This window comes from Acomys minous (assembly GCF_964271855.1).
Source record: "Acomys minous genome assembly, chromosome: 2".
In the NCBI taxonomy this organism is placed as follows: Eukaryota; Metazoa; Chordata; class Mammalia; order Rodentia; family Muridae; genus Acomys; species Acomys minous.
Window position 1 is genome coordinate 31,919,414 of NC_140484.1, and position 26,294 is coordinate 31,945,707.

At 38.2% G+C, this 26,294-nt stretch overlaps 1 protein-coding gene across 8 annotated transcripts in view; it reads left to right on the forward strand.

Annotated features, from left to right (window-relative positions):
* The window catches only part of RFX3 (regulatory factor X3), a 268,083-nt gene that overhangs the window by 94,313 nt on the left and 147,476 nt on the right, over nt 1-26,294 (forward strand). For all 8 annotated transcript variants that reach the window (XM_084769883.1, XM_084769882.1, XM_084769881.1 and 5 more), the window contains one exon: nt 16,691-16,815. In XM_084769883.1, the coding sequence (XP_084626009.1) occupies nt 16,699-16,815 (117 nt within the window). In that variant the 5' untranslated portion in view covers nt 16,691-16,698. The remainder of the gene's footprint in view (nt 1-16,690; nt 16,816-26,294) is intronic.

Below are 26,294 nucleotides of genomic sequence, written 5' to 3' on the forward strand. Positions count from 1 at the left end.
CAAAGACACTCTATATGATAATAAAACAGTGAACCTAGAGTCCTGATACCTGAGATAACACAAAATAGTGTAAGAGGTCGCAAAAGGTCTCAGAATATAGGCAATGCACAAATACCTAGCTGGAATTGCCACATGCATTTGCATAATCTGATTTGCTTGAATTTTTATCAAATGCCCTGAAAAAATGCCTGATTGATTATGTGAGAAAGAGACTTGGACACCCCTCGGCAAGCCTCTGTGGGATTCCAGTCTCCGTGTGATATGTGTGTTTCTTTCACTCTGGAGAGAGCGCTTGGCGCTGCTGGCAGCACCCTGGGTTCTTTGGGACAGCCTTCTTGCCTGTTCCAAGCCTTGCTGTGTTAAAGCTTTTATACTGGGAATTGAGGTCTTGAGTTTTAATGCCGAATCTAATACTAACCAATGTGGCCATTTTGAATATTGGTCTGCGACTCTGAATCGGGAGCCTGAGCATTTCTAAACTTTAAATGTTGATATTGGGAAAGCGGTCAATTGTCTGATCTTTGATTATTGTCCAGAACTTAAAAAACATGTACGGAGTGATATGTTTACCGATGACTATTCCTCCTGAAATAAGTTTACTGAAGCAGGAATTCACTCACTACCCATTTTAATTTACTAACTAGTATAATGCAACAACTTGCTTAGTAACAAATTATTAACATCTTGAAATGTGTTTATATTAAATCTTTAAAACAAAGTATGAAGGGCATGGTAGTGAACATCTTCAATCCCAGCACTCGGGAGGCAGAGGCAGGTGGATCTCTGAGTTCTAGGCCACCCTGGTCTATGAAGTGAGTCCAGGGCAGCCAGGGCTACACAGATAAACCCTGTCTTGAAAAACAAAACAAAAATCCCAGAAGTTATATGTAACTGAACTACATAAGAAAGGTATAAATTGGCAGCCATAAACATATAAATGAAAATATTGAACTTATCAATCTAAAACATCAAATAGCTTTTCCATATTTCACTAAAGCTAATTATTTAGTACAGATAATTGTCAATATTACATGTGATTGAAAGAAACAAGTTTTTGAGTGAACTAGTAAATTTGTCATTTCACAAAATGAGTTTGCTTTTAGCATTGTAAACTTAGCCTTTCCCTTTTCTTCATTATCATCTCTGCCCGGGTAGGAGGAGGCTGGGCATGCGCCCAAGTAGCAGGCTGTGAAAGAAGACTGTTCCTGTCTCAGGAATAAGTTTTCCCCCTCAGTCATGTAACTAGAATTCAGACCATGTTGAAGCTCTGTGTTTGTGTGTTGATCAGTGCATGAGACATAGCTACCATGGGCTGTTTGAGAAATCAAAGAAGTTAGCAAGGCCTGGGGGAGAACCGGAAGTTACTTTTTATACTCCCCATGTCTTTTCACCACAGTGAATGTGGTCTGTGTGAGCATTTTGAATAACTGAGTGAATACGGCAACAAGTTCTTAGCATATGTCAAGAAAAAATGGCCTTGAGCTCAAGCAGGAGCTGAGATCAAATTAGATTGGAAGAACTCACTGTGGTGTTGTAATGCAGCAACATTTTCTAAACCCTAATTTTTTGTCTACATCCTTACTTAAGGCCCTTTGCTTCTCCATTACTACCTTTAATTGCAATTGCCGTTAGATTGTAGACTTAAGTACATTATTCAGTTTGTTACTGAATCAAAAGGCAGCTACAAACTTTGGTGCCTATGCAGAAGACAGCGAACTGAGACTCCTTCCTTTTGGAGCCTAAGAAGCTTCAAGTAAGTCACTCCCTTTCATTTAGAAGAATTGAAGTGCACGCCTGAGCACTCAACGCTGGGATTTCAGAGAGAAATACACCCCCACGCCCTGATTCAGTTCCACACTTGTTTGTGTCCATGCCCCAGCAGAGTATTACAGTAGCCACACAGTTAAGCCCCCCTCCCTTCCCTTTCCCTCTCCTAGTCTCTCTTTCCCTCCTCTGTCTGTCTGTCTGTCTGTCTCCCCACCCTCTCTCTCTGTATGTGTGTCTGTCTCTGTTTCTGTCTCTCTTTTCCCCTCCCTCCCTCTCTACCCCACTTTCCGTGTGTGTGTGTGTGTGTGTGTGTGTGTGTGTGTGTGTGTGTGTGTGTGTGTAGCCAGTATTGGGGATCAAGGCTATGGCCTTGTCCTAGTCCTCAGCCCCAGATTCAGTCATTTTTATTAGTCTTAGCTGAGATACACAAAGAATAATAGATCACCACCGTGTTAGGTACTGTGAGCTGCTGAAATAGAAATGAAAACTTCTAAAGAGGATAATATATCATGGTAAAAACCCACAACATATCCAGTTACTGTAATGCAGCACTACATAACAGTTTGTCAAATATTTATGGAAGATCTGGAAGATAAAAAAAAAGTAAGATGCCGGGTGATGGTGGCACAGGCCTTTAATCCTAGCTCTTGGGAGGCAGAGGCAGGCGGATCTCGAGGCGTCCAGGACAGCCAAGGCTACACAGAGAAACCCTGTCTCAAAAAACAAAAACAAAAACAACAAAAAAAGCAAGACAAAGTCTCTCTTTGACCTTAGAGAACATATATTACACTACATTCTCACCCTCTTCTTTCTTAGTTATGCAACTTTGCTGCTGATAGGATTGGTTATATACCATGTGCTTTTTTTCATCCGTAGAAAAAACATAGAATAATAGTTGCATGTTTTCAAGAAATATGAAATCATATACTTAAATTCCTTTTTAACTATTTTATTATTTTTTATTTTGAGAGTATTTGTAATTACATTCTCTGTATTAAGTGCTAACTGATTAGCACCTGGAGGATTCTTGGAATACCTTTTTCTGTACAAAGTTTCAGCATTTCCTAAGAAAACTTAGCAGATTGTCAGTTGAATATTGCCAAGCTCAAATAAATTTCAAATGATTAATTAGTGATGAAGTCAGACAATTACTATTACGCTAATTTCTTATTCTTAGCATTTCATCTTTGAAAATTAAAGATATGTTTGTGTCTATCTAACAAAGGAAATTGAACAGGGCCTACTGTTCTGAGATGACATGGTTAGAACACTGGTTATGAAATTGCAATTTGGTGAGCCGTTTGTATTTTTAAAGCAGTAGACAATGTGTCTGAAGGTTCAGAACAGTAGCAAAAGACTTGATTTGCTCATTCAAATTTAGTTAAGCCTTGTTTCCTTATTTTAAAAATTAGGCAGAAAGCCTTTTGAAGCTTAAATATAATTTAACAATTGAAATTGAAGTCACATTAAAAATAAAGTATAACACATCCTTAATGAATCCCACTATTGCAGATGGCTAGAGCAGACAATTATACTTTTACAGAATTTTAAGTATTAAGTACTTGGAGAAAGCATAGTACAGTTTCAATAGGGTTTTAAGTTCATCCTCTTTGGAGGTTCATATTTGAATTCAACAAAAATTGAGCATCCTGTGTGTATTAGGTACTGTGACCTACTTAAGGGTGATGAGATAATCATGGTCCATGTGCTCATGGAGTTTGTACTTTGCATTCCAAGATGATCAACTACACTATGGCCCACCATGGTGACTGCTGCCCATAAGTAATGACACTTGGGTGGACACCAGGCCCAGACTTGCTCAGAGGAAGGGGAAAGAATGAGAGTTGTTGGGAAGTATAATGGATCTAGAATTTAATCTATACCTAAAAGTTGAAGGTGAAAGAAGTAAGGAGGAGAACATTGAAGCAGAATAAACGTTTATGGCACTGAGCAAACCCCCTCTGGCGAGACTGTTGAATCTCAGGATGTGTAAAGTGAAGCTGTATTCTAAAGAGCCTCTGAAGTCTTGATAGGAAGTTTGCAGTTTAGCTTGAGAGTACCTAGGACCTCTTGTCAGGAATGTCTTGAACGCCAAGGATCTGTGTGATCTGATAGACATCCAAGTGGGTAGTTGATTAAACTCAGGGGATATGAAAAAGAAGCCTCTCTCTTCTTTGTATATTTCCTTGAGAAATAGAGATACCAAAGCAACTAGATGCCCAGGAAATTCTCATCTGAGAGAGTCAGTTGTGAACTCATTGAGAACAGACTGATACTTACACATCCCATAAGAGTAGTTATTGGCATAAATTTAATTAGCATGATGAACATTTAAGTTTGATTTTGATGGTAACATTTTGAAATTTAGACTCATGATATGCTAGCATAAACAATTTACCAAGTAGTTGAAAAATTAGAACATAAATTCAGTAGAATTATTATTGATTATTTTGTTTATTTACATCCCTGTCATAGCTTCCCTCCCTCTTCTCCCAGTCTCTCTCTGTCCCATCCCCTCCTCACATCTCCCATCCTTTCCTCCTTTGAGATGGGGTGGGGGTTGGAGGGTGGGAGGAAGGCCTCCCATGGATATCAACCCACCTTGGCTTATCAAGTTGGAGTAAGACTAGGCTCATCTTCTATTGAGGCTAGACAAGGCAGCCAGCCCAGTTAGGGGAAAGGGATCCAAAGGCAGGCAACAGAGTCAGAGACAGCCCCTGCTTATGTTGTTAGGGGACCCACATGAAGACCAAGCTGCATGCAGTTCTGTTGTATGTGTAAGGGACCAGTGCCATCCTAAGCATGTTCTTTGGTTGGTCAGTAGAAAAATTATTGAATATGCTTATTTATTGGGGAGTTAATTGCATACAGTTGGTATAAGTGGCTGAATCCTTCAAAACAGTTTTGAGGAGGTAAAACTGTGTGTGTGTGTGTGTGTGTGTGTGTGTGTGTGTGTGTGTGTGTGTGTGTGTTTTCAAGGGGGAAGGAACTAAACCTTTGAAGGAGAAAAGACTAGACAGAGATTGGGATAAAAGCAGAAATATAGAATGTCATGAAAGAACTTTTCAAAAGATGAGATGTTGTTCTTAAACCAGAGTAAAAGTAAGAAAGTAGTAGCATTTGTAGAATAAGATAGTTCTCTGAACATCTTTGGAACAAGGGCTCTCAGAGTGATTGCTAGAAAGAAATACCTAGGTCTCCAGTAGAGTATGTAGTGTAGGTGATGAGTTTAGGGCACTGTTGTGAACAAATTTGGTTAGGAAAAGAATTATTGTGTTAAGAATAGTTAACTATTAATGTATTTATAGAGGATGAAGAATTCTATCCATTCTATTTCCACAAAAGACCAGGAAAGTCTAGTGAGGGGAAGAAGGAGAGAGAAGGAAGAAACTCATTTGTGTGGGTTTTCATCTTTTACGATGTTGTCTAACATGAGCCTTTATCAATCATAAAGAAGTTACTTTATTTCAGTTAGGTGTATTAAACATTTATGAAAGTGATGTAAGAGATCACTTCTTGATGTAGTATTATTTAAAGAATTTAAAGAGAAATGTACTGTTTTGAATCCAAGAAAATACTATAAGTACTTTAACTTGTAAGGTCAGCCATATAGAAAATGTATTGCCAGTCCTCAAGCTGTTAACTTCATAAAAGCAGTGGTTTTAAATAACTGAAGCTATTATAATTTTTACTTACACATTTAACTATTTATATATTAAATGGCTAGGTGATATTTTGAAGTTGACTATATATTTCAATGTGCTCCAAGTGCATTTCTGTAATGAAAGATGGTATAAATGTTTTGTTTGATTACCAGCATTATGTTTTGCAGAAATTTTCAGTGTGTGTGTGTGTGTGTGTGTGTGTGTGTGTGTGTGTGTGTGTGAAATACTGAGGGTTTTTTTCTTGAGGTTCACCCACACATATTTTTTTTGCCAAAAAATGTCAGTGATGAGAATTCACTTCTGTAAAATACTGTACATTTAAAATAAGATATATTGTTTCCATTATTAGCAATGTTATTATACAGTATTCTTTTCCCTTTTTAGATGGTGTTGATTTCTTTGAGCCTGTCACTAGACTAGTTAAGAACTGCAAAAGAGCCTATTCTCCACTTTATAAAAAGAAAAAGAGATTGGGGAAAAATTCTTGTGTGGGCAAGAACATTCAAGAGGAAAGTTGTCACTGGGGTGTGAAGAAAAGTAAGAATTCCGTTTCTTGCTTTTCATTCCCTATAAAAGGTAAATGCAGTCTTCCTGATTGGGAATGGCACTAATCTTTTAATTTTCAGTATCCCTGCCTTTTAAGACAGGTTTTGCTTTTCATTTGTTACCACCTTAAGAGGGATGCTCTACTTGACAGGCATAATCTTGGTCATCAACCTAAAACATGAGATGGGACCAGCCCTTTGGTGTGGGAGAATAAACTGTATACTTGGTGTGTGTAGTTTGTAGGAAGAGTGCATACCTAACACCAGGTCCAGTTTTGAAATGAGGTGTTTGAGGGCTGGAAATATAGCTCATTCGCCCTGCATCCATGAAGTCCTGGGTGTGGTTCCTAGTACTATAAAAACAAACAAGAGACCACTTTCTTGGTGGAACTAAATAATTGATGTGTATCTTCCAGTATTTTAACCCAAATCTTTGTTAAAGACATCTTTGCTCTTTTCAGTTATCAAAGGGCTCAGAAATGAATTGCATGTCTTAATTCTTGATCAGACATTCGTTTTAGGCAGTATCATAAAAAGGGTTGTTTCATATTTGAAAGTGTATATTAATATAGAGTTCCTTGCTTCAGCACAAAATGGCAATGATTGTGCAATTACCAAAAGTGACTCTAGAGACTCAGTTCAGGGATTATACCTTGCTTATGTTTTGAGACAAGGTCTCCGGCTGCTGTGGAATATGTTGTGTAACCCAAACTGGCCTGCAATTTTAGATTCTCCTGCTTAGCTAGGTCCTTAGATTACAGGCATGCAGCAACATCCTGGCTTCTGGCAATATTTTTCAAAATAGCCTAGTCTATTAAAAATGTCTAGAGTGCTTTTGAAGAGCTGTTGGAGAGATTTGTGTTACTTAGTGGTAAAAAGAGAAGCAGAACTCTTGAGTAGAAACTGAACAGATCAACATCAATTACATTAATAGGTATTTTCCTGATGTGGAAAGCCATGTTGAGTTACAGAAGTTATGAAAGATTGTGTGGCATTGCTCTGTGTTGAGATGGGTTCCCTGTTTGTGCTGAAGTGGATTTGTTGTCTCATAGTGAGCTGTAGTCCATTATTTCGAGCTGAGGTGGGCTTACAGTACTTGTGTTTCTTTTTGTTTAGATGCATGTGTCTCCTATAGTCCAGGGGGCCTAGAACTCACTCTAGCCAAGGGTGACCTGGAACACCTGATCTTCTTGCCTCCACCTTTTAAACTTTCAGGTTTTAGGCATGTGCTACCAACACCTGCTTAACACAGATTGCTTTTGACCAGCACTTCTAGGTTTAGCTTGAACACTCAAAGTTTATATTTCTTAGTTTGTGATGGCTCTAGAAAGTTCCAGTGATATTTTTAACCCCTCCCGGGGGACATATGCCTCAAGAAGTTTTCCTTAAGCATACTGTTGTGTATCTGAAAAATTTGCATCATGGTGTTTTCTACTAATTGAAAAACTGATTTTTATGCTCATGATACTGTATCTATTTATGTTTTCTTTTATATTTTGTTGTCATAATCTATCACTGGGATGTTAGAGCATTTTTACAGTTGGACTGCTGAGTTTCTTTCTTCTCACTGATTAATGCAAGTGGGAGGCATCAGCAGTTACGCAGTAGAGTGTCTGAGATGCCCTCCAAAACATGAAGACTAATATTTTTAAACAAAACTTCTAAAATTTAAGATTATATATTTAAAAATATTACTAATCTTTGAGAATTTCATGCATTCATACAGTGTATTTGATTATAGGTACACTCTGCCCAGACACTTCCCTCTAACTTCTCCAAGATCTGATGCCCAACCCTCCTCCTGACTTCATGTCTTATTTTTTCTTTTCTCTTTTTAAGTAGCCATTGAGTGCACTTGTGCAGCCCATATACCTGACATGGGTGTGGGGCCCTGTCCTGGAACATTGTGAGCCTACCAGGGACCACACAAGCACATAAAGCTGATGCTCCCTCCCTCAGTAGTTGTCAACTGTTGGTGGTTCCTGAGCTGCGTGGGATAAATTGTAAGCCCCACCCCCATATTGGAGTGTTGACTGGCTTAATCGTGTAGAGGTCCTCTGCAGGCACCCATACAACCATGAGCTCATGAGTGCGAGATTCCTGTCATGTCCAGAAGATAATATTTCGCTCTGGCTATTCCTGACCTCAGGTTCTCCCCCTTCCACGATGGTCCCTGATCCTTGGGTGAAGTAGTATCACAGTCACAGTAATAGCTGAGTATTCCAAAGACACTATATGTGCTCTTACCAGCTGTGAGTTTTTGTGTTGACTGCCATTCATTGCATAAAGAAGCTTCTCTGGTGAGGTCTGAGAGCAACACTAATCTATGGGTACAGAGATAAGAAATTAGATGGCGGTTTGATACTATGTCCATTGAACAGAAGTTTAGTAGATCACCCTTGCGGTCCATAAACCTGGGGTTTTGGCCAGATTTACAGAACCAGGCATGCATTTCCTCCTGAAGAGTGGGTCTTATATCCGATCAGAAAGCATTGGCCAGCCTCATAACATTTCTGCCACTTCTGTTCCTGAGCACATCGGGCCAAACTGGTCATTATTGTAGCTCATAGGGTTCATAGCTGGGTAGAGTGCTGATGATTTTTCTCCTACAACACCCAGCATAGTACCTTCCAGTATTATGAAATCTGGCCAACAGGGAAGAGCCTTCCAGTTCAGTAACAACTTAATTCTGTCAAGACCAGTGACCAAAATGGTGTCTTCAGCAATACAGCCATCCTTTTAAGTTCTGGGTGGACAACATAGAACAATAGCAAAAGCCTATTTTGTTTTGGCGTCTCTGGGACAGCTCTGATACACTTTCTTTTTACAGGAAATTTATAGTGTTGGCAACATTATAAGAGATTGTATCCATGAAGCATGATACACATCCAGTTCTTGTGATATGTATGTGTGCCCAGATCTTTAATTCTTTCTTTTAATGTTCAAAGTCCTGACTGGTCATTATTACTAAATTGAAACAGACTTGGACTTGAGTCCTGGCTTTATTTGTTAATAGTTCATTGATATTAATAATTATTATACAATTGAATTATTTAATCTCTTTAGACTTACCTTTCCTATCCTGTAATTAGAAATATTGATTTCCTTGACAAAGTTATGATTAAATACATATAAATCACCTGTGCCATAAGTGAAATACATAGTAACTTGTCATAGTATCTGTATAAATAGTGATAATAAATTTATGGTCAAATACTCAGTGTTCATTATCCTATAAATTATAAGAATTATCATTAATTTGTTATATTTCGGCTTTTCTGAAGTTAGGCTGATCAATAAGGAGAAAAATGTATTATTGTGTCATAAATTTTTGTAGGAATCTCTGTATATTATACCATTTTCCTTCCAGAGGCAAGAATAGAGTTGGCATTCTAGGGGGTTTGCTTAGTCTTTCTTTTCTTTTTCCCCACTGTTAGCTGGACACTGTATTTTTGTGGTGGTTGTTTGGCTTCATTCATCTAGGCAAGACTTACCTGGCTTTTAATTCACGAGTGTGAGTGAGAGAAAAAACTGGAATGGCACCTGTGCTAGATGAAGGCTTCTCTTGATAACTAGGAGCCGAGGGAATGGCAAACAACTCCACAAGGCCTCATCAGTTTGGCTTGGTGTTAGGGGGTTGTTTTAGTTTTCCTTTTAAGTGCTTAGTCCTTTATGATAAAAAACAGTCAACAGTTTTTTAAAAGTATTTTTTGAAGAAGAAGCAATCTTTTGGAAACTATTCTGAGTCACAGGAAGAATTAGGTAAGAGAGCCTTTGTTGAAAAGTGAAAAAGGTTACCCAGGCAACCGTGTATGCCACAAGTGTGCTGGTTAATCACCTCCAGCATTAATCACTGCCATTGACTATCACAGCAAGATGGCTACAGAACAGTCTATACTGTTAGCATTTCTTCACCTCTAAAAAAAATAATTTATTCAGATTACATGCCAATTGTTATCCCTCACTTGTATCTTCCTGTTTTCTCCTCCCTCTTCTTTCACCCTATTCCTTATCCCTAGACCTGTGAGAGAAGGGGACCTCCTCCCCCACCGTATGATCACAGCCTATCAGATCCCTTGCTCTGAATTGAATTTCCTCACCTTTTAAGGGATGAATGTAGCCTAAAAGATTTACTGTACACACTTCTTAAAAAAAAAAAAAAATCACATCACCAAACTTAAAGAACTAGGGCTCTCATCATGTGGAAAGTCATCAGTTGTCTTCTTCTTCTTCTTCTTCTTCTTCTTCTTCTTCTTCTTCTTCTTCTTCTTCTTCTTCTTCTTCTTCTTCTTCTTCCTTCTTCTTCTTCTTTTGGTTTTTTCGAGACAGGGTTTCTCTGTGTAGCCTTGGCCATCCTGGACTCACTTTGTAGACCAGACTGGCCTCGAACTCACAACGATCCGCCTGCCTCTGCCTCCTGAGTGCTGGGATTAAAGGCGTGCGCCACCACTCCCGGCTCCAGTTTTCTTCTTATAGCCCTCAATTTATCAGTTGGTGTGATAAGATTGCATTTTGCAGTATATAAACTTTCCCTAGGAATTTTTTTTAAGAGAAGGCCTGAGGTATACAGTTTATTCAGTTACTTATTTCTTGGGTAGAATAATAAAAAAATCAAGTCTTCCTGTTTTGTCTGTGTGGGTAAAATAATTAGATCAATATATTTTGTTAAGGTTTCAAATTTTATTATGTGATTGTTTAGTGCATGTTAAATGTGTATACACTGACCATTTTAAATATTCCAATTATTTTGTATTGTCTTTTTGAAAATTATTTAGTATCCTTATTTTGTAGAAGTTGGACTAGTTTCTTAATAATCAGCTCCAGAGTAACTAAAATGTAGACATTCCCACGCCTTCTCTGTTCAGGAATGTAAATGTTAACAAATTTTTTTCCAAAAAGCGATGCTCACTTTAATTCTGTAACTTTGTTTTTAAATAATTTCTATTCAAGTGCATATACATATATCTTTGTGAGTGTATGTTGTGTGTGAGTTTGTGTGGGGCAGGGGCAGGGGAGCAGAGAAAGGTACTTACAGTTTCATTAAAGTCGGAGTTACAGAGTTGTGAACTGACCAATGTGGGTGCTGGGAACTAAATTCTGTTTCTCTGAAAGAGCACTAAATGTTAACCACTGAGCAATCTCTCCAGCCCCAAATACCCATAATTTTAATTAATGGAGGTTTAACTCATCCTGACTTGCGTATTAGTAATGAAAGCTTTGTGTTTTAGAACCTTTATAATGGTTTTGGTTCTTTCTTTATATAAAAATATACTAATGTCAAAGTACTTGTTCTCTAGTTTAAAAATAAAAATTTACAATTTTGATGTCGGATTGCTATGATCTTGTGCTGAGACAGGCTTCTGAAATTGTTAAATTTATATTGAGTACAGCCATATTTAGATATAATTTATTTTTACCATAAAGTAGCTGCTATAATAATTTTGGTTAAAGCAGGAATTGAATTAGCATCTTGGCCTTTCTATGATTAGATAAAAGGAAGAACCAATTTGAAGATTAAACTGGAGATCTTTATCACATTCTTCACTCAAAAAACTAAGAAATCATTTTAATGGGATCCGAATCAGAAGTCTCAGGCCTTGCATTGAGGGAGAGGAAGTATTTCAGGATGGAAGATCGCAGTAAACACTGGGTGCACACACCAGTTATCAGCTTTAAAAGTTCTTTTTGATAAGCAATTGACTAGGTCAGATTATTAAGGCATTTAATTTGGCATGTTCATTGTATGTGATAAAAAGAATCCAACTGTGAATTTGAGTGTGCTAAATTATCTTCAGGAAGTCCCCCAAAAGACATTTGAATACCTAAAAACTTGCAATAAGGCATGTTTGTTCCAAACACACTTCATTTGCCTAGGTTTGCCCATCAGGTTGAACAAATGCTTATTTGTTGCATTCAGCAGCTGGGTTTTGCAATATTCTTTTCCTCCTCCTAGGGGCTAATTAGCCTTCTTCCAAAATGTGGCCTATTTAGCCTCAGATTCTCATGACTCATCCAGAGCTGGCTGTACAAAGCAGAACCCTTAGCAGGCGGGTGTGTCCAACTGCTTAATTAGCCAGAATAAAAAGGTCCTTTGTCAAACAAACATCTGTTGCTCATGACACACCTGACAGCCACATTAGGCAAGGATGACTAGACGGAAATTGTGCCTGTCTCTCCTATAAGAACATACAGCTCATTTACATGTGCGCTGCCTCAGTACAAACCACAGGGGGTTATTTAGCTTATCAAAATAGATTAGTGTGACTGCATTTGTGATTGATAAACAAATATCACAAAACTAACCAAATTACCGCCAGACATAAACAAAGCCTCAGAAAGTTCTGCTGCTGAATGAGAATAGTTCAGAGCACCCAACTGTTGCTTAGGGGTGAAGCAACTCCCTAAGGTAGCCGACCCTGCCCTCCTGTGATGATCTTCACTGTGCACACGTGGCAGAGAGTCCCCAGAATACTGTGTGTCAGTAGCTTATAATAATCTGTTTAACAAGCCTTCATCAGAGGGCTATCCCCTTCCCATATGCCTTACCTTGTCATTGTTCTGCTGGAAAGATTAGGTCGTCAGAGCTAGTGAACTTGTAAAGTGGTTCTCCATGAATAGGTATTATTTATTTTGGAGACCGGGTTTCTCTGTGTAGCCTCGGCTATCCTGGATTCGCATTGTAGACCAGGCTGGCCTCAATTTACGGAGGTCGGCCGGCCTCTCCCTGCTGAGTGCTGGGATTACAGGCGTGCGCCTTCACTGCGCCCGGCTTAGTTGGGATTTATTATTACTTCAGAAGAGGAAACACTTTGATGTCTTTAGGGATGGGGTGGATTGAATGTCCGTGACTGCTGAAATTGTATGTTATACAGCAAGCACTAGAACCGCAAACTGTTGTCCTCACTGCTAGTCTCTGGTTTTTTGTTTGGAAGCCGTGCTGTCCCAAGGATACAGTGCAGCACACCCAGTGGCTGCAAGCACGGATTTTCAAGTTAGACACATGTAGAATGGATTCAAATTCTTCCTCTTCCTGGCTGTGCGCTTTTAATGATTTTTAAAATCTATCCATGTCCCAGTCTCCACAGTTGTTAGATAAGGATAACATCTGAGTCATGGGCTCCCTTTGAGAATTCAACTAGCAAATGTCCTGAATGCATTAGCCTGCTTTCTAGCATCAGGAAGAGACTTAGTAAATGAGGGACCTAATTGCAGTCATAACCGTTAGAGCCAGTTCATGGAAGTGATGGGATGAGATAAGGTCTCTGAAGTCATGTGAGGCTGCCAGAGAGTTTCTTCTTTCAGGCTGAGGGAGCTTGTGAAACTAGAGAATGAAGCTGTTTGTCTGAGGGTCTGGAGAGACTGCTCAGGGTTTAAGAGCACTGGCCGTTCTTGCAGAGGATGGTTCCCAGCATGCATTTGATGGCCCACAACTCCAGTTCCAAGGGATCCAAAACCCTGTTTGGACCTCCTTGAGAACCAGGCGTGCATTTGGTGCACATATATACATGCAGGCGAAATACTCATACACAGAAAGTAAATGTAACACAACTTAAAAAGCTGATTGAATGAACAAAAACTAGGAAGAAGCAGAAAATATTCTGAGGTTTAACTGATACTCAGGTGCACAGATTGGGCTCTTTATGCCATTTTTGATGTGGTATAGACATAGCTGGAGACCCACCAGAAAGTTCTCGTCTACAATCTAGCTTAAAACTTAAAAATGATTTTGTCTCCTTACTTGTTTAGTTTACTCCTGTTGACTAGTTAACATTATTTTTCTTCCCTTATTGTTTCTTCATTCTAGAATTTTGCCTCTTGTTATTCTCTTTACATTTACCTGCGTACTGTGCCTCTTATTAAGCTCAGAGCTTCCAATGTATCCTGTGATGTTGAGAGCACAAACTTCATTGTGACATCAAACCCTTCTTTTCTCTTTCCTATGTGTGTGATAGTGAGTAAGCTATAAGCGATTTGACATCTCCAAGTCTCAAATTACTCAGTTATAAATGAAGGACAATATAATTTTAATCATTAATGCAAAATATTGGCACGTAAAGCTAGTCTTGGCAAAGCTTTCAGCTAGCTTTGTGGAAAGAAACCAGGAGGGCGTAGTAGTGAAAGAGACTTCACTGTGGGAAACCCACACACTGTTGATGAGGCAGAGTTAAGGGGAAGCACTATCTGGCTACACGTGACTTCTGTATCCATTCACCAAACAAGGTCTCCTGGTCATCCTAAATTTTGTGAGACTGAAGCCCTCACAGCAGATGCTGTCCAGTGGCCTGCCTGTTCCTTGTTCCTTCCACAGAAGTAAACTTTACATAACACATTTAGCTTCTTTGTTATAGCACAAAATGTAATCAATATTCTGTATATACGCATTAAATCAAAGGACCTGAAAGGTATTTGCTTTTATTTTTGGATTGCTGTTTTTCTCTCTATTTGTTAGAGAAGGAAAAAATAAATAAAAGGAAGAGATAGGGTTCCTAATTTATCTATTCTTCTCTTTTAAGAAAAAGGTAATTTTGAAGGGATGGCCAGTGCTGGTATCTCTCCCAGGGCTAAGCAAGCCCTCTTTCACTGAACCTAGCTTTAGCTCCCAAAATTAGAGCATCATTGTGTTCCATCACCCTAATCAAACAAGAATTTTGTATGGTGAATGATGCAATTCTCATTCAGTCTTAGTATCTCCATGGTTGTAATGCTAGTTCAAATACACATTTATTGACATAATTGTTACATTTAAAAGAATCACAATTTGTAATATTTCACATAAAAATCTTGATTTTTTCAGCTTCCTTTGAAAGATTACATTTCTACATATTGGCCTCCCACATAGTCAGGAAATGCTAGGGCTGAATATAAGGCTCGGAGGGTAAATGGCACAGTAGCCAGTCTTCTTTCATCCTTCTCTCCCTTCCTCGGTTTAACTGACATCACTGAATTAAAGGGGACTGTTTCATGGACTGATTTTTTTTTTAACAAATAACTGTATTTATAGAAAACATTCAGAGGATCGCTTTACTTCTGTTAAACAACTGGTGGCAGCTGTTCCTGATAGACTTTTGTAGCTAATAGCATTTGTGTAGCTTTAAGACTTTGACTAAGAAAGTAGTGAGGAAATTCAGATTACCGACAGAAATGCCAGTATAAAGCTCTGGAGAACATCACTCAGGTCAAAATGAAAAGCACAGGTCCAGCTTTTTTCTTGCTGCCTTGACTATGTTTCTTCACCTTTCTGGGCTATTGATTTTGCATTTATAGAATAAGAACAGATTTATTATTTTTCAAAATCCATTTCTAAGCCCAAACGAGATGATGGTTATAGAAAGGGAATTGGATTGGTCACGCTGCGACAAAAGATTTTGAGAAGAATTAATTTTCTCCTCCAAGGAACTGAATACTTGAGAATTTAATTTTCTTAAGGAACATAAATGCTCACTGTGTTCTTTATAAGTTTAAACTGCAATGTATTACTTTTCATAGGCTACCAATTAAATAGTACTTCCTACCTTTATCTACAGACTTGGAAATTCACATTTATTTCTATTGAATTTGTAAGTAGCAAAAGGAGATAGAAAACTGTGGAAGCCTAGGAAAATTGGAAAACTTGATCCTGTGGCTAAATTAAAAGTATACAAATTGATATACATATCATACATACATTTTATTAACTTTTTAATTCAGAAAGTAATTTAGAAATGATTTATTCTATGTTTTTCTATATTGGTATCCTAATAGCCTCAGGTAAACATTCTTTTTATTTCCTCTGATTAGGGAATGAGATGAGAGCTGTTCCCAGGCGTTCTAGCACTTTCTGAACTCTAGCTGACTGGTTCAACTCAGCTCTTATGTCCTAAACTCCTTTTCAAGCTGGCTGATTCAAACTGGCTTCTTTTGGCTTCTGACTGAATTGCTCTATTGGGCCTCAAACTAATTCTGGCAATATGATCTAATCCTCTTTCTCATTCTCATTCTCTGGCTCATTCTGTCTTCACCTGTGCCTACCTTGTTCTCTCTGCAATTGTCTCTGCAACACTCTCCCAGAAATTAAGTCTTGGTAACAAACAAACTACCCCCCCCCAAAAAAAATCAAAATCAAAATCTCTCTCCCTCTGTCCTGTACTGCTCTTGAGTAGCCTCTTTCTGTCCTGCTCCCCTGAGAGTTGGAGGTGTCCTCTCTCTAACTCATTCTGTCCAATCTTTCTCTGACTCGTCACTTTGTCTGACCCTCAAATAGAGGTCACTATCCAACATAGCCGCTTCCTTCTAAAAACTAACCTTACCTTCATTGTTTGGAATTAAAGGTGTGTACTAAGTATGAGTCTGTATTCTAGCCAGATCATACGGTAATCCAGGGTATATCTGCAATCCAGCTAGACCACATAGACCTATAAGGTCTTTGGATGTGATCCCTTGCCAGAGCAGCAATGTGGCTGGATTAAAATTCCTCTACAGCTTCCAACAATATCTAGAAAGTTATGGCTCACTACATGGGCATTTATTTCTGAGACCTTGAGTATCTTGAACATTTTAGACCATGGTTCATTAAGGGTCGAAATGACTAAAAAAGTGGGTGGGTTATCCTGCTAGTGTGTTGGCGTGAGTGGTAGTGTATGTTCAAAAGCATCGGTACCGGATTTTAAGAACAACTGCAGTGAAGCTTATTGTGGAAGGCCAACAATACTTTATAACTGTTTTCATATGTTCCAGAGACCATCATGCAGACTTCAGAGACGGGTTCAGACACAGGTTCGACAGTGACTCTACAGACATCTGCGGCTAGCCAAGCAGCAGTGCCTACCCAGGTGGTACAGCAAGTGCCAGTCCAGCAGCAGGTAAGGGCCTGTCAGTCCACGACAGGTGCTGTCCATTAGGATGACTGTCTAGCAGAGTCTGTGTCAGAGATTTTCCGGACCTTACTATCTTACTGCCTGGAGGACTGAGACAGGCACATTTCACTTTTTATGTTAGGTCAGCAAGCATTTCTTGGATATTTCCCTGGCGTGCCAGGCCCTTTCCTTGCTGGGCTGTAGACAAATGTATAGACTATGTTCCTCTTCTAAGAGCTTCTCCTGGTGCTTAAAATGAAAAATGAGGCAATTTATTTTTTAAATTGTTCCCCTTAAGATTTCTCTTCCCTTCCTACTGCTTCTTAGAACTTGTAATACCATTTATCTTGAAATGTCGCCAATAATATTTTTCACTCAGGTTGAGTTATCCTTAATAATGGCAGTCATAATGTACTTTATAGGCAAGGAGTTTCCCTTTGTGGTGTTTTAGAAATTGCCTTGGTACTACTTGGCTGCTAAATACTATTTAATAAAAATAAAATTATCTTAAAGCTCTGTAGATCTGACTCATCCCATTTAAAGAATTGCAGAAGAATTCATCACCAGATCTTAGTACAGGTATTATTCATGCTCAGGAAATTTGGCTTGTTTTGCAGAAATACTGACAAAGTAATGCTGCTCATGCCAGTTAACATTTCTCTGTGTGAATTGTGAGTACACAGGCGAGTCATTTGTTTTAAATAGTATTAAGGACTTGCGTATTTCAATATACTAGTTGTGTTTTTCTTTTACTTTCTTTTTTTTCTTTCCTTCACTCCTTCTAAAAAGGAACTTCTATAAATAGTTTCTTAAAAGCCACTGGGATTACAGATATCCTTACCAACTTCACCTTTTGACATTATTCAAACATATAGTGCTTGTTTCAAGTGATAGGTAAAGGCCAACTGAGACATTGTTCTGTATTTCTAACTTTAAAAAAGTTAGAACTGCATGCTGTCTCTGATGTACAATAGAGCTACTTCAGATATCCTAGCATTTGCATTTTAATGTGGTAGAGCAATATCCACATTTATGCTGTCATGTAAAAATGCTGTTAACACCTCGAGTATAGTAATCAAAGATTACCTTTTTTCATGTAAAACTCAACATCAACCTGTCAATATTAAGCACGTTCTGAAGAGGTAAGACCTCTGATTCAACACCTAGTTTTGATCCTACCCATGAAAAAATGGCACCTAGTATGAGTATAGAATGTGCCAGAGGTTCCAGAGTGTACCCTCTCGAGATGGTGGCAGGTCTGTAGGATGTATCTGGCCCTATGCCCTGATCCTTGCTTTCTTCCTCTCTTCCTTCCTTTGTTTTGGTTTTCAGAGGCAGTTTTTTCTTTAAGTAAATTAAATTTATATACCATCCAATGTGTACCAAAGTTTATATAGTGTGTATATAATAAAGAAAAGAGCCAATTAATTTATTGAGTTTGTTACTGAAATAAGGGTAGCTCAGCCTTCCTCTTTCCCATGCACCACTCTTTACTGGGGACTACACTTTTTCTTTTATTCAAAATAGTTTATTTTTCTGTCTTTGCTATGTCTTGAATTTTCTCTTTTGCTTTGTTTTTAGCATTTCACATACTTCCTTTGGGTCTGCAGTATATGAACTTGATCTCTCTCCCTCTCCCCAAATACAGGTACACACAAGCACACACTCTTCCCATTATTCATGGTACTAATAATATTTTAGTATTTATTTTCTTTATTTTTGCAGTGCTGAAGGTAGAAGCCAGGACCTTATGCTTTCTCACCAAGTTCTTTACCAATGATCTATATTTAAAGCTTTTATTTTTCTGATTTATTAAGTTGAACTGCATGCTGTCTCTGATGTACAATACAGCTATTTCAAATATCCTAGCGTTTGCATTTTAATGTGGTAGAGCAATATCCAGTGTTTATGCTGTCATGTAAAAATGCTGTTAACACCTAGAGTATAGTAATCAAAGATTACCTTTTTTCATGCAAAACTCATTTACTTTGCCTGAATTTAATGATGAATTTTTTTCTAGCTTATGAGATTGTTATGCTTTAAAAAACAGGTAGATAGATACATAGATAGATAGTAGATAGATAGACAGGTAAGTAAATAAGTAAATAAATAAAAGCAGTATGGAAAGAAGGCTCAGCAGTTAAGAGCGTACACTTTTTTTCTAAGGCCCATGTTGAATTCCCAATATCTACACAGCCGTCAACCAACTTTAAGCCTGTATCCAGATGGATCAAGTTCCCTGCCTTCATGGACACCAACACTCTTGTATACCTACCTCCCCTCTCTTACACAGAATTAAAATACATCTTTAAAATAAGGATTGATATGTACAAGAGAAATACTTTTATGATTTTAGATCCTCTGTATGGAGCCTGTTAGATGTTTTTACTCTGAAAATTTATAGAATGAACAGAACCCCAGTCTTCTAAAACTTTATGGTGATATGCCTTAAATGGGTAGATTTTCACACATTGTGGGCCTTTCTTCTCTCGACACTTTGGTTCTGGAAATTTTCTAGTTTTTATTAATGGTTGTTTTTCTTTTGTTTTTTTTTTTGTTCTTACATACTTTCTTGTTTGACTTTCATCTTTTTCTATTTCACTTGTTATTAATTTCTACCATCACACTTTTGTTGAAAATTGTTTATATTTAGTCTTGTAACATTATGTTTCATTTTGTCTTGTATTTTCTCTCTATGAAGGTATTAATTTTTTTCTAAGTTGGTTTTCATATCATTTATTTCAAGATAATCTGTTCTAGGGTAATGTGTGGGGATGTATGCCTACATCGGAACTGGGTTGGTTGAGGCACAAGGACCAGAAGTTTGGGGGCAGCCTGAGATAGAAAGTATAGCCTAGTTGTAAAATCCAAATTAATAATTAAAAATTAAAAGATGCCATAGTAGTCTCACTTTTTAAAACTTTTTTTTTAATGAGATTGTAATCTTCTTACATAATTACCCCTTCCCTTTCTTCTCTCTACCCCTTCTGTATACCCCTCCCTGATTTCTTTCTAATTTATGGTCTCTTTTTACAATAATTGTTGATATATGTGTACATTTATATGTACATACATTTATATTCTGAAATACATAAATCCAGACTGCATAATGTTACTTGTATGTGTTTTCAATGTGACCCTTTTTTTCTTGAATAATCAGTTGATGTGTTCTTCTTGGGGAAGACTGTTTCTCCCATTCTCAGCATTTCTTGGTTACCTGTAATTTTGGGGGGAAATGAACCCTTTTGCTCTTTACTCTGTCCACTTTGGCATATCTACTGTTGTTGTTCAGCTCAAGTTTGTACAGGCATGTTGGTGGCACTTTATGTGTGTACCTTATGACATTACTAGGAGACACAGCCTCACAGTAAACTCCCTTTTACCATTTTTTTCACCCCCTCTTCTTCAATGTTCCCAGATCTTTAGTTTTGATGGTTACTGTTGTTGGTTGTTCTGTTTAGTTTAGTTTAGTTTTGTTTTGTTTTTGTAGATATATCCACTGGAACTAGGCAAAGAGAAGTTTTTCTTGATGAGGGTTAACTACACTTATCTGTGGGTATAAAGACAAACATTTAGAAAATAGGATTATGCAGGTTTAATAAATTGTTGGTTGTAGAGTCTTCTCCAAGATCCATGATTTTACTATCCTTGGGTAGTTGACTAATCATGATTTCCTGCTTTTGTGTGTGTGTGTGTGTGTGTCTTAAGTTCAAGTAGAGAGATGTGGCTTACTGCCAAAGCCTGTACCACTATTGCACCTTTGTGTTATTATGCCCTGCTGGTCCTTGTTGGGGTTCATAGACATCGTAGCTGGGCAGGACTATTTGTTTCCTTCCTTTCGTAGCTTACATGTTACCAACTGGTAACATAAAAGCAAGTCTTCAGTGATGGAGCTTTCAGGTCAACTCCAGCTCGGGAGCGTCATGGACCTATGTCTGAAGTGGATGGTATCTTCACCAGTAGGTACCTATGTCTACCTCTAGGGGTGCAGCCAAGCCAAAACCAGTAATAGTAGTAACATGTAGTGTTTTGCAAATATCTTGGACAGATACTACCAACAGTTCAAAATAAGGCTTTTAATGCTTGGTGTTTAGGGTTTTATTAGATGGTATTTGGCTATTAGAAGGAACAGTGTCAGCCCAGATGAGAAGATGTAACATTTAAACTACACATGTGTGTTTAAATACAGACTTACATAGTTTTTTTTTTTGGTGTATTGTAGTATAATTTCTTATAACTATTCAGATTCCTCTCTGTTACTTTACTCTTCTCCCTTTTTCTTCTGTATTTTCTCCCCATCCCCAATTAGAGATCTCCATTTTCTCCATTTCTCTGATCAAATCACTTGTACCATGCTATTCTCTTTAATGTTTCTCACTCTCTTACCCTGGTAATGGTCCCTTTTTACTTAAATGGTTTCTGCTGTTACTTCAGGATATATACTCGTATATGATGATTTGGAACTAGAGCCTCTGGTTGGAGAGAACATGCAACATTTATCTTTCTGGGTCTACATTACCTCACTCAATATGGTCTTTTCTAGTTCTATCTATTTACCTGCAAAGTTCATATTTTTATCTTTCTTTATGACTCAATAGTATTAAAAAATGTATATGTGCCATGCTTTCATTATTCATTTGTTAGTTGAAAGACATTTAAGTTGTTTCCATTTCCTAACTGTTATCAATAGACTTGCAATGAACATGACTAAGTATCTCTGCATTAGAATGTTGAGTCCATTGGCTGTATGCCAAGGCGTGGTAGATGTGAATCACATGATAGCTTTGTTTTTAGAGTTTTGACAGTTCTTCACACTGATTTCCACAGTGACTACACCAGTTTTGCAATTCCATCAGCAGTGAGTGATGGTTCCATTTTCCCAGTATCTCCTCCAGCACTTGTTGTTGGTTATTTTGTTGATCTTCGCTATTCTAACTGAGGTATGATGGTATCTCAAAGTTGCTTTGAATTATATTCCCTAATTGCTAGGGATGATGAACATTTTTTAGGTATTTCTTACCTGTTTTCTCCCTTATTTTGAGAACACTTTGTTCAGGATCCAGGCACATTTTTTAATGAGTCATTTTTTTAATTGTTGAGTTTTAAAAATATATTGTAGATATTAATCCTCTAATATGTATAGGTAGCAAATACTCTGTCAAGTTCTACGAGCTTCCTCTTCATCTAGTTGACTGTTTTTTCTTGCTTTGCAGAAGCTTTTTAGTTTTATGAAATCCCACATGTCAACTGTTGCCCTTGATTATTGTACATATGAAATCCTACTAAGAACGTCCTTCCTAGCTGGACACAGTGGCTCACACATATAATCCCAGCACTCTGGGAGGCAGGGACAGGAGGATCTCTGAGAGTTCGTAGCCAGCCTGCTCTACAAAGTGAGTTCAGGACATCCAAGACTACACAGAGAAACCTTGTCTCAAAAGCCAAAAAATGAAAGAAAACAAGAAAGTTCTTTCTTACATCTATATCATGTAGGGTACTGGTTATGTTTTCTTCTAGTAGTTTGCCTGTTTCAGGTTTCACGTTTATCTCTTTCACCCATTTGGAGCTAGTTTTTATGCAAGGTGATAGATATGGGTCTATTTTTGTTCTTTAGCATGTGGATGTCCACTTTTCTTAGCCCCATTTGTGGAATGTGTTTTCTTTTTTCCAGCCTATGTTTTTGGCATCTTTGTCAAATATCTAGTGGTTGAAGATATATATATATATATATATATATATATATACTTATGTTTGGGTCTTAGATTTTTTTCCATTGGTCTACGTATCTGTTTTTATGCCAGAAATGTATTGTTTTTATCACTATGGCTCTGCAATATATCTTAAGATCTCGATAGGTCAGGACACTGGGTATGGGAACTGGGATAGAACTGGCGGGTTAGGGAGGGTATCTAGATAGAGTGCATCAGGGAGACTCCCCAGGCTAGATCCTAGAGAAGGAAGTCAGAGTGCTTGGTTGGGTGGGATGGTTGGAAGTGGCATAGAAGAGACCTGTTGGCTGTAGCAGGTAGCACTGTTCGGGACTAGATCCTAGAGGAGGATGTGGGAGATCTGTCTTGGTAGAGAGGGTTAATTTAGTGAAGCTTGTATTTTGTTTCCCCCATTTTGTCTATAGTATTGACATTAAAAACTGTGTTCAAATGTAGATAACCTTTGGGTATTTAAAATGTGTGAAATCACACAAAGAAGTGATGTAGAAAGATTTTTATTTGCTTGAGGCTAGTCAGGGCTAGCATATGCTTTCTTATCAAATCTTGTCTCAAAAAACCTACACATAAGACCAAGCCAAACATACGTAAGAGCAAATCAAATATAGGTATATGAAGCTGGTCTGAATCCATTAGTGTGTCTTGTTGGCTGCAGACTGGGATCACCTGGCTGCCTTATATTTTAGATTCTTACCATGTCTAATATCTGTGCCTTTCTTCTTGGCTAGTTGTGTATCTACCAAAACCTCACTCAACCTCCTATATAGGGTTTAAATGAATGCTTGGTTGGATGCCGGGACTTGAGTAGGAGAGTACGGGAGGACAAATAGATTTTATTGTACTTTATCTTTCTTTCCTAACCACCTAGCCCCAAATGGTATTACAGGTGATGGATTGGTTTTCCTCAGTGTAGGTACTGAACCAAAAATAAACCAATAAACCTTTCATGAAAGTTAGGGGACATCTTTGGCCTTACTGTGTGAAGTTGATAGGATTTTACATCTTCTTAAAGAGAACTGCCGTGTGTGTGTGTGTGTGTGTGTGTGTGTGTGTGTGTGTGTGTGTGTGTTTGTGTGTGTGTGTAAAATTAAGAAAACCAAACAGTACCAGTATGATGGTACATGTTTGTAATCCCAGCACTTGGAAGGCTGAGTAGGCTAGAGTCCAGCCTGAAGTACATAGCAAGTTCAAGGCCAAACTGGTATGGCACAACAAAATCTATCCCACTCAAAATTAGACTGCTCTCAGAAGTAGAGAGTAAGCATAACCAGGCATATGTGCGCGCGCGCACACACACACACACACACACACACACACACACACACACTTTATTCTTATCTACAGAAAAAGAATCTTTTGTACACCTGGAGCATTCTTTTAAAAACCCTGAGCTCTTCTGCACAGTGCTTTTCAGCTCACATATTTTCAGTTCCTCAAGTGCTTCCCTCTGGGGGGTTCAAGGCAGGTGATACATTCCTTTGGCTTGTATCAGGCATAGAAGGTGAGAATTCTCATATTTTTTTATTCAACACTGATTTATTTCACATAGTTGGCTAGTGTTAGATTTGCTTGGAAACACTTGTTGTATCTTCCTACTAGGTCTATTTGGAAGGATCCCCCCGCCCTTTTCTTTGCTCCTGTTCTTCTTTCCTCCTTGCCCAGGAGAAGAGTTCCTTGTTTAAAGTCCCCCAGGGCTGTCCTTGTGGGATACAAGTGTCCATAAATGATAATAGTAGTACTGTAATAATTTCCTATTGCTCACATGCCTGTGATGGTTAAATTTTTAATGTTTTCTGAGTTTCAAACTGTATTAGAATGCTGTTGAGTGCTTTAGCTTTTATTTGTGCATTGGTGGGTAGTGATAGATACTGAAATGAGAGGCTCAGTGTTTAAGGGGGTTCATTCTGTTGATTTGACTATTTAGTATAGCTTGATTAGAAGTGAAAATTTTATAATACCCATCTTGTCTTTATAAAAATAATAGTTGAACTACTAGGCATCTGAAGAAATTTGGCTAGATATGTACTCTTTGCCCTTAAATTTCTGTGCTATTTGTCATTCTACTTTGGAAGATTTAAGAGTTTTTTCATAGCTTATTCTTCACAGCAGTCATTTTACGCCTGCCTCTGGGAGGTCTTCTATACTCCTAGGCCTCACAGAGTTAAACTTCTGTGAAAGGGAACCTGTCTTCCTACTCGTTCTTAACTGGATCAGCTTCTTTTCATGGTAGTACTGTGACAAAAGACAACATTTTATTCCTGTATCTTAGATATTCACAAATATTGCTGATGTCGATGATGAATATTAAGCCATTGGAACTAGGACTCACAAGGTTTAATTTTCCCTTTCAAATTTCCCAGAAGCCTTTGAAACTAGCTGTAACATTTTCTTTGGAGAAAGGCACATATGTTTTCCCCTCTCTCCAAATCAGCAAGCATGTAAATCAGCAAGCATGTCATCTCTATATTGTACCTTTCTGGGGTTGGCAGACTTCAAGTGTGTTCAAGAAACACATCCATGCATCCATTCGTATACTGGCTGGGCTGGACTGTGTGTGTGTGTGTGTGTGTGTGTGTGTGTGTGTGTGTGTGTGTGTGTGTTTGGTGTTAAAAGGAAAACACTCTTGAGAGGAGAGTTGGTCATCACATTGGGAAAATGAACAAATAATGGGACCCAGTGACCCCATGTTCATATTTATGGTATTGAAATTAACTGTAGATTTAAATAAAGAAATAATTAGGGCAAGGGTGCAAGAAGTATGCATAATTAACCACCCTGGTTAAAGTGTGGTTGATGTTACAATGTAATCTGAAGAAGTCGATATTCCCTGAGTGGACTAACCTGGTTCCTATACTGGGAACAGCTCCAAGGGGAAGTCACGCTATCATAGGGGTTTGACCTCATTTCAGGGGCAAGCTTTACTGTTTCTAAAATACAAAGTGACAGTAGGCTTAGGACAAAGACATACCCTTGTATCTATAGCCTTGAAGAGCAAGAAGATAGGTGAGGTAACACATATGCCTTGAATGTTTAACATGTCTATGCAGAATTAAGAATCAATCAATGATCTTATTCAGGATGACAGACAGGAGATGAAGGCAGATGCGGCAGGCTTTCATCCTGCTTTTAGTTATCTTGTTGGCTCAAGTGAGGAATCAGTGCCCTTTAAGCAAAAAATAGTTTCTAAGTAACCTATCAAATTAGAGCTTCCCAAGGGCCTTTCCCAAAGGGAATGATTTTTTAAGGCAAGATTTGCTAGATTTTAGGTGGACTAGAAGAAAGTGCTTATGTTGTTATTTATTTTGACTTTTCATAAAATAAAATATAGGCAAGTTTATAAGATGGTTTAATTAGTAGGATTAGGAAAAGGAGGAAAAAGGGAGGTAAGAGAAGCAATATATGATCCCATATTGGAGCATCAGTGATCTACTGGCCAGAGGCACTGAGTTGTTCCTTATGTTTTTGAAGATGTATCTCACATTGTTGGTTTTGTCTTTTACTATACCCTATTGGTTGACACAGAAGCAACATTCCTCCTTGAGGAGGAGGTAATGGCCACCCTACTCTGCTGTTAGTAGATCTAATCCTTGCTGATTTTGTAGCACTTCAGCGGCCAGTGAGTCTGTTTGGCCACAGAGAGTGAGGCTGATCTGAGCACCCTTTTGGCGGTCCTGGATGAACTGCAAGATAATAGCTATTTAGGGAAATAGTCCCAGTGTTCCAGTAGTGACACCAGCACTTATACCCAGGACTGCAAGA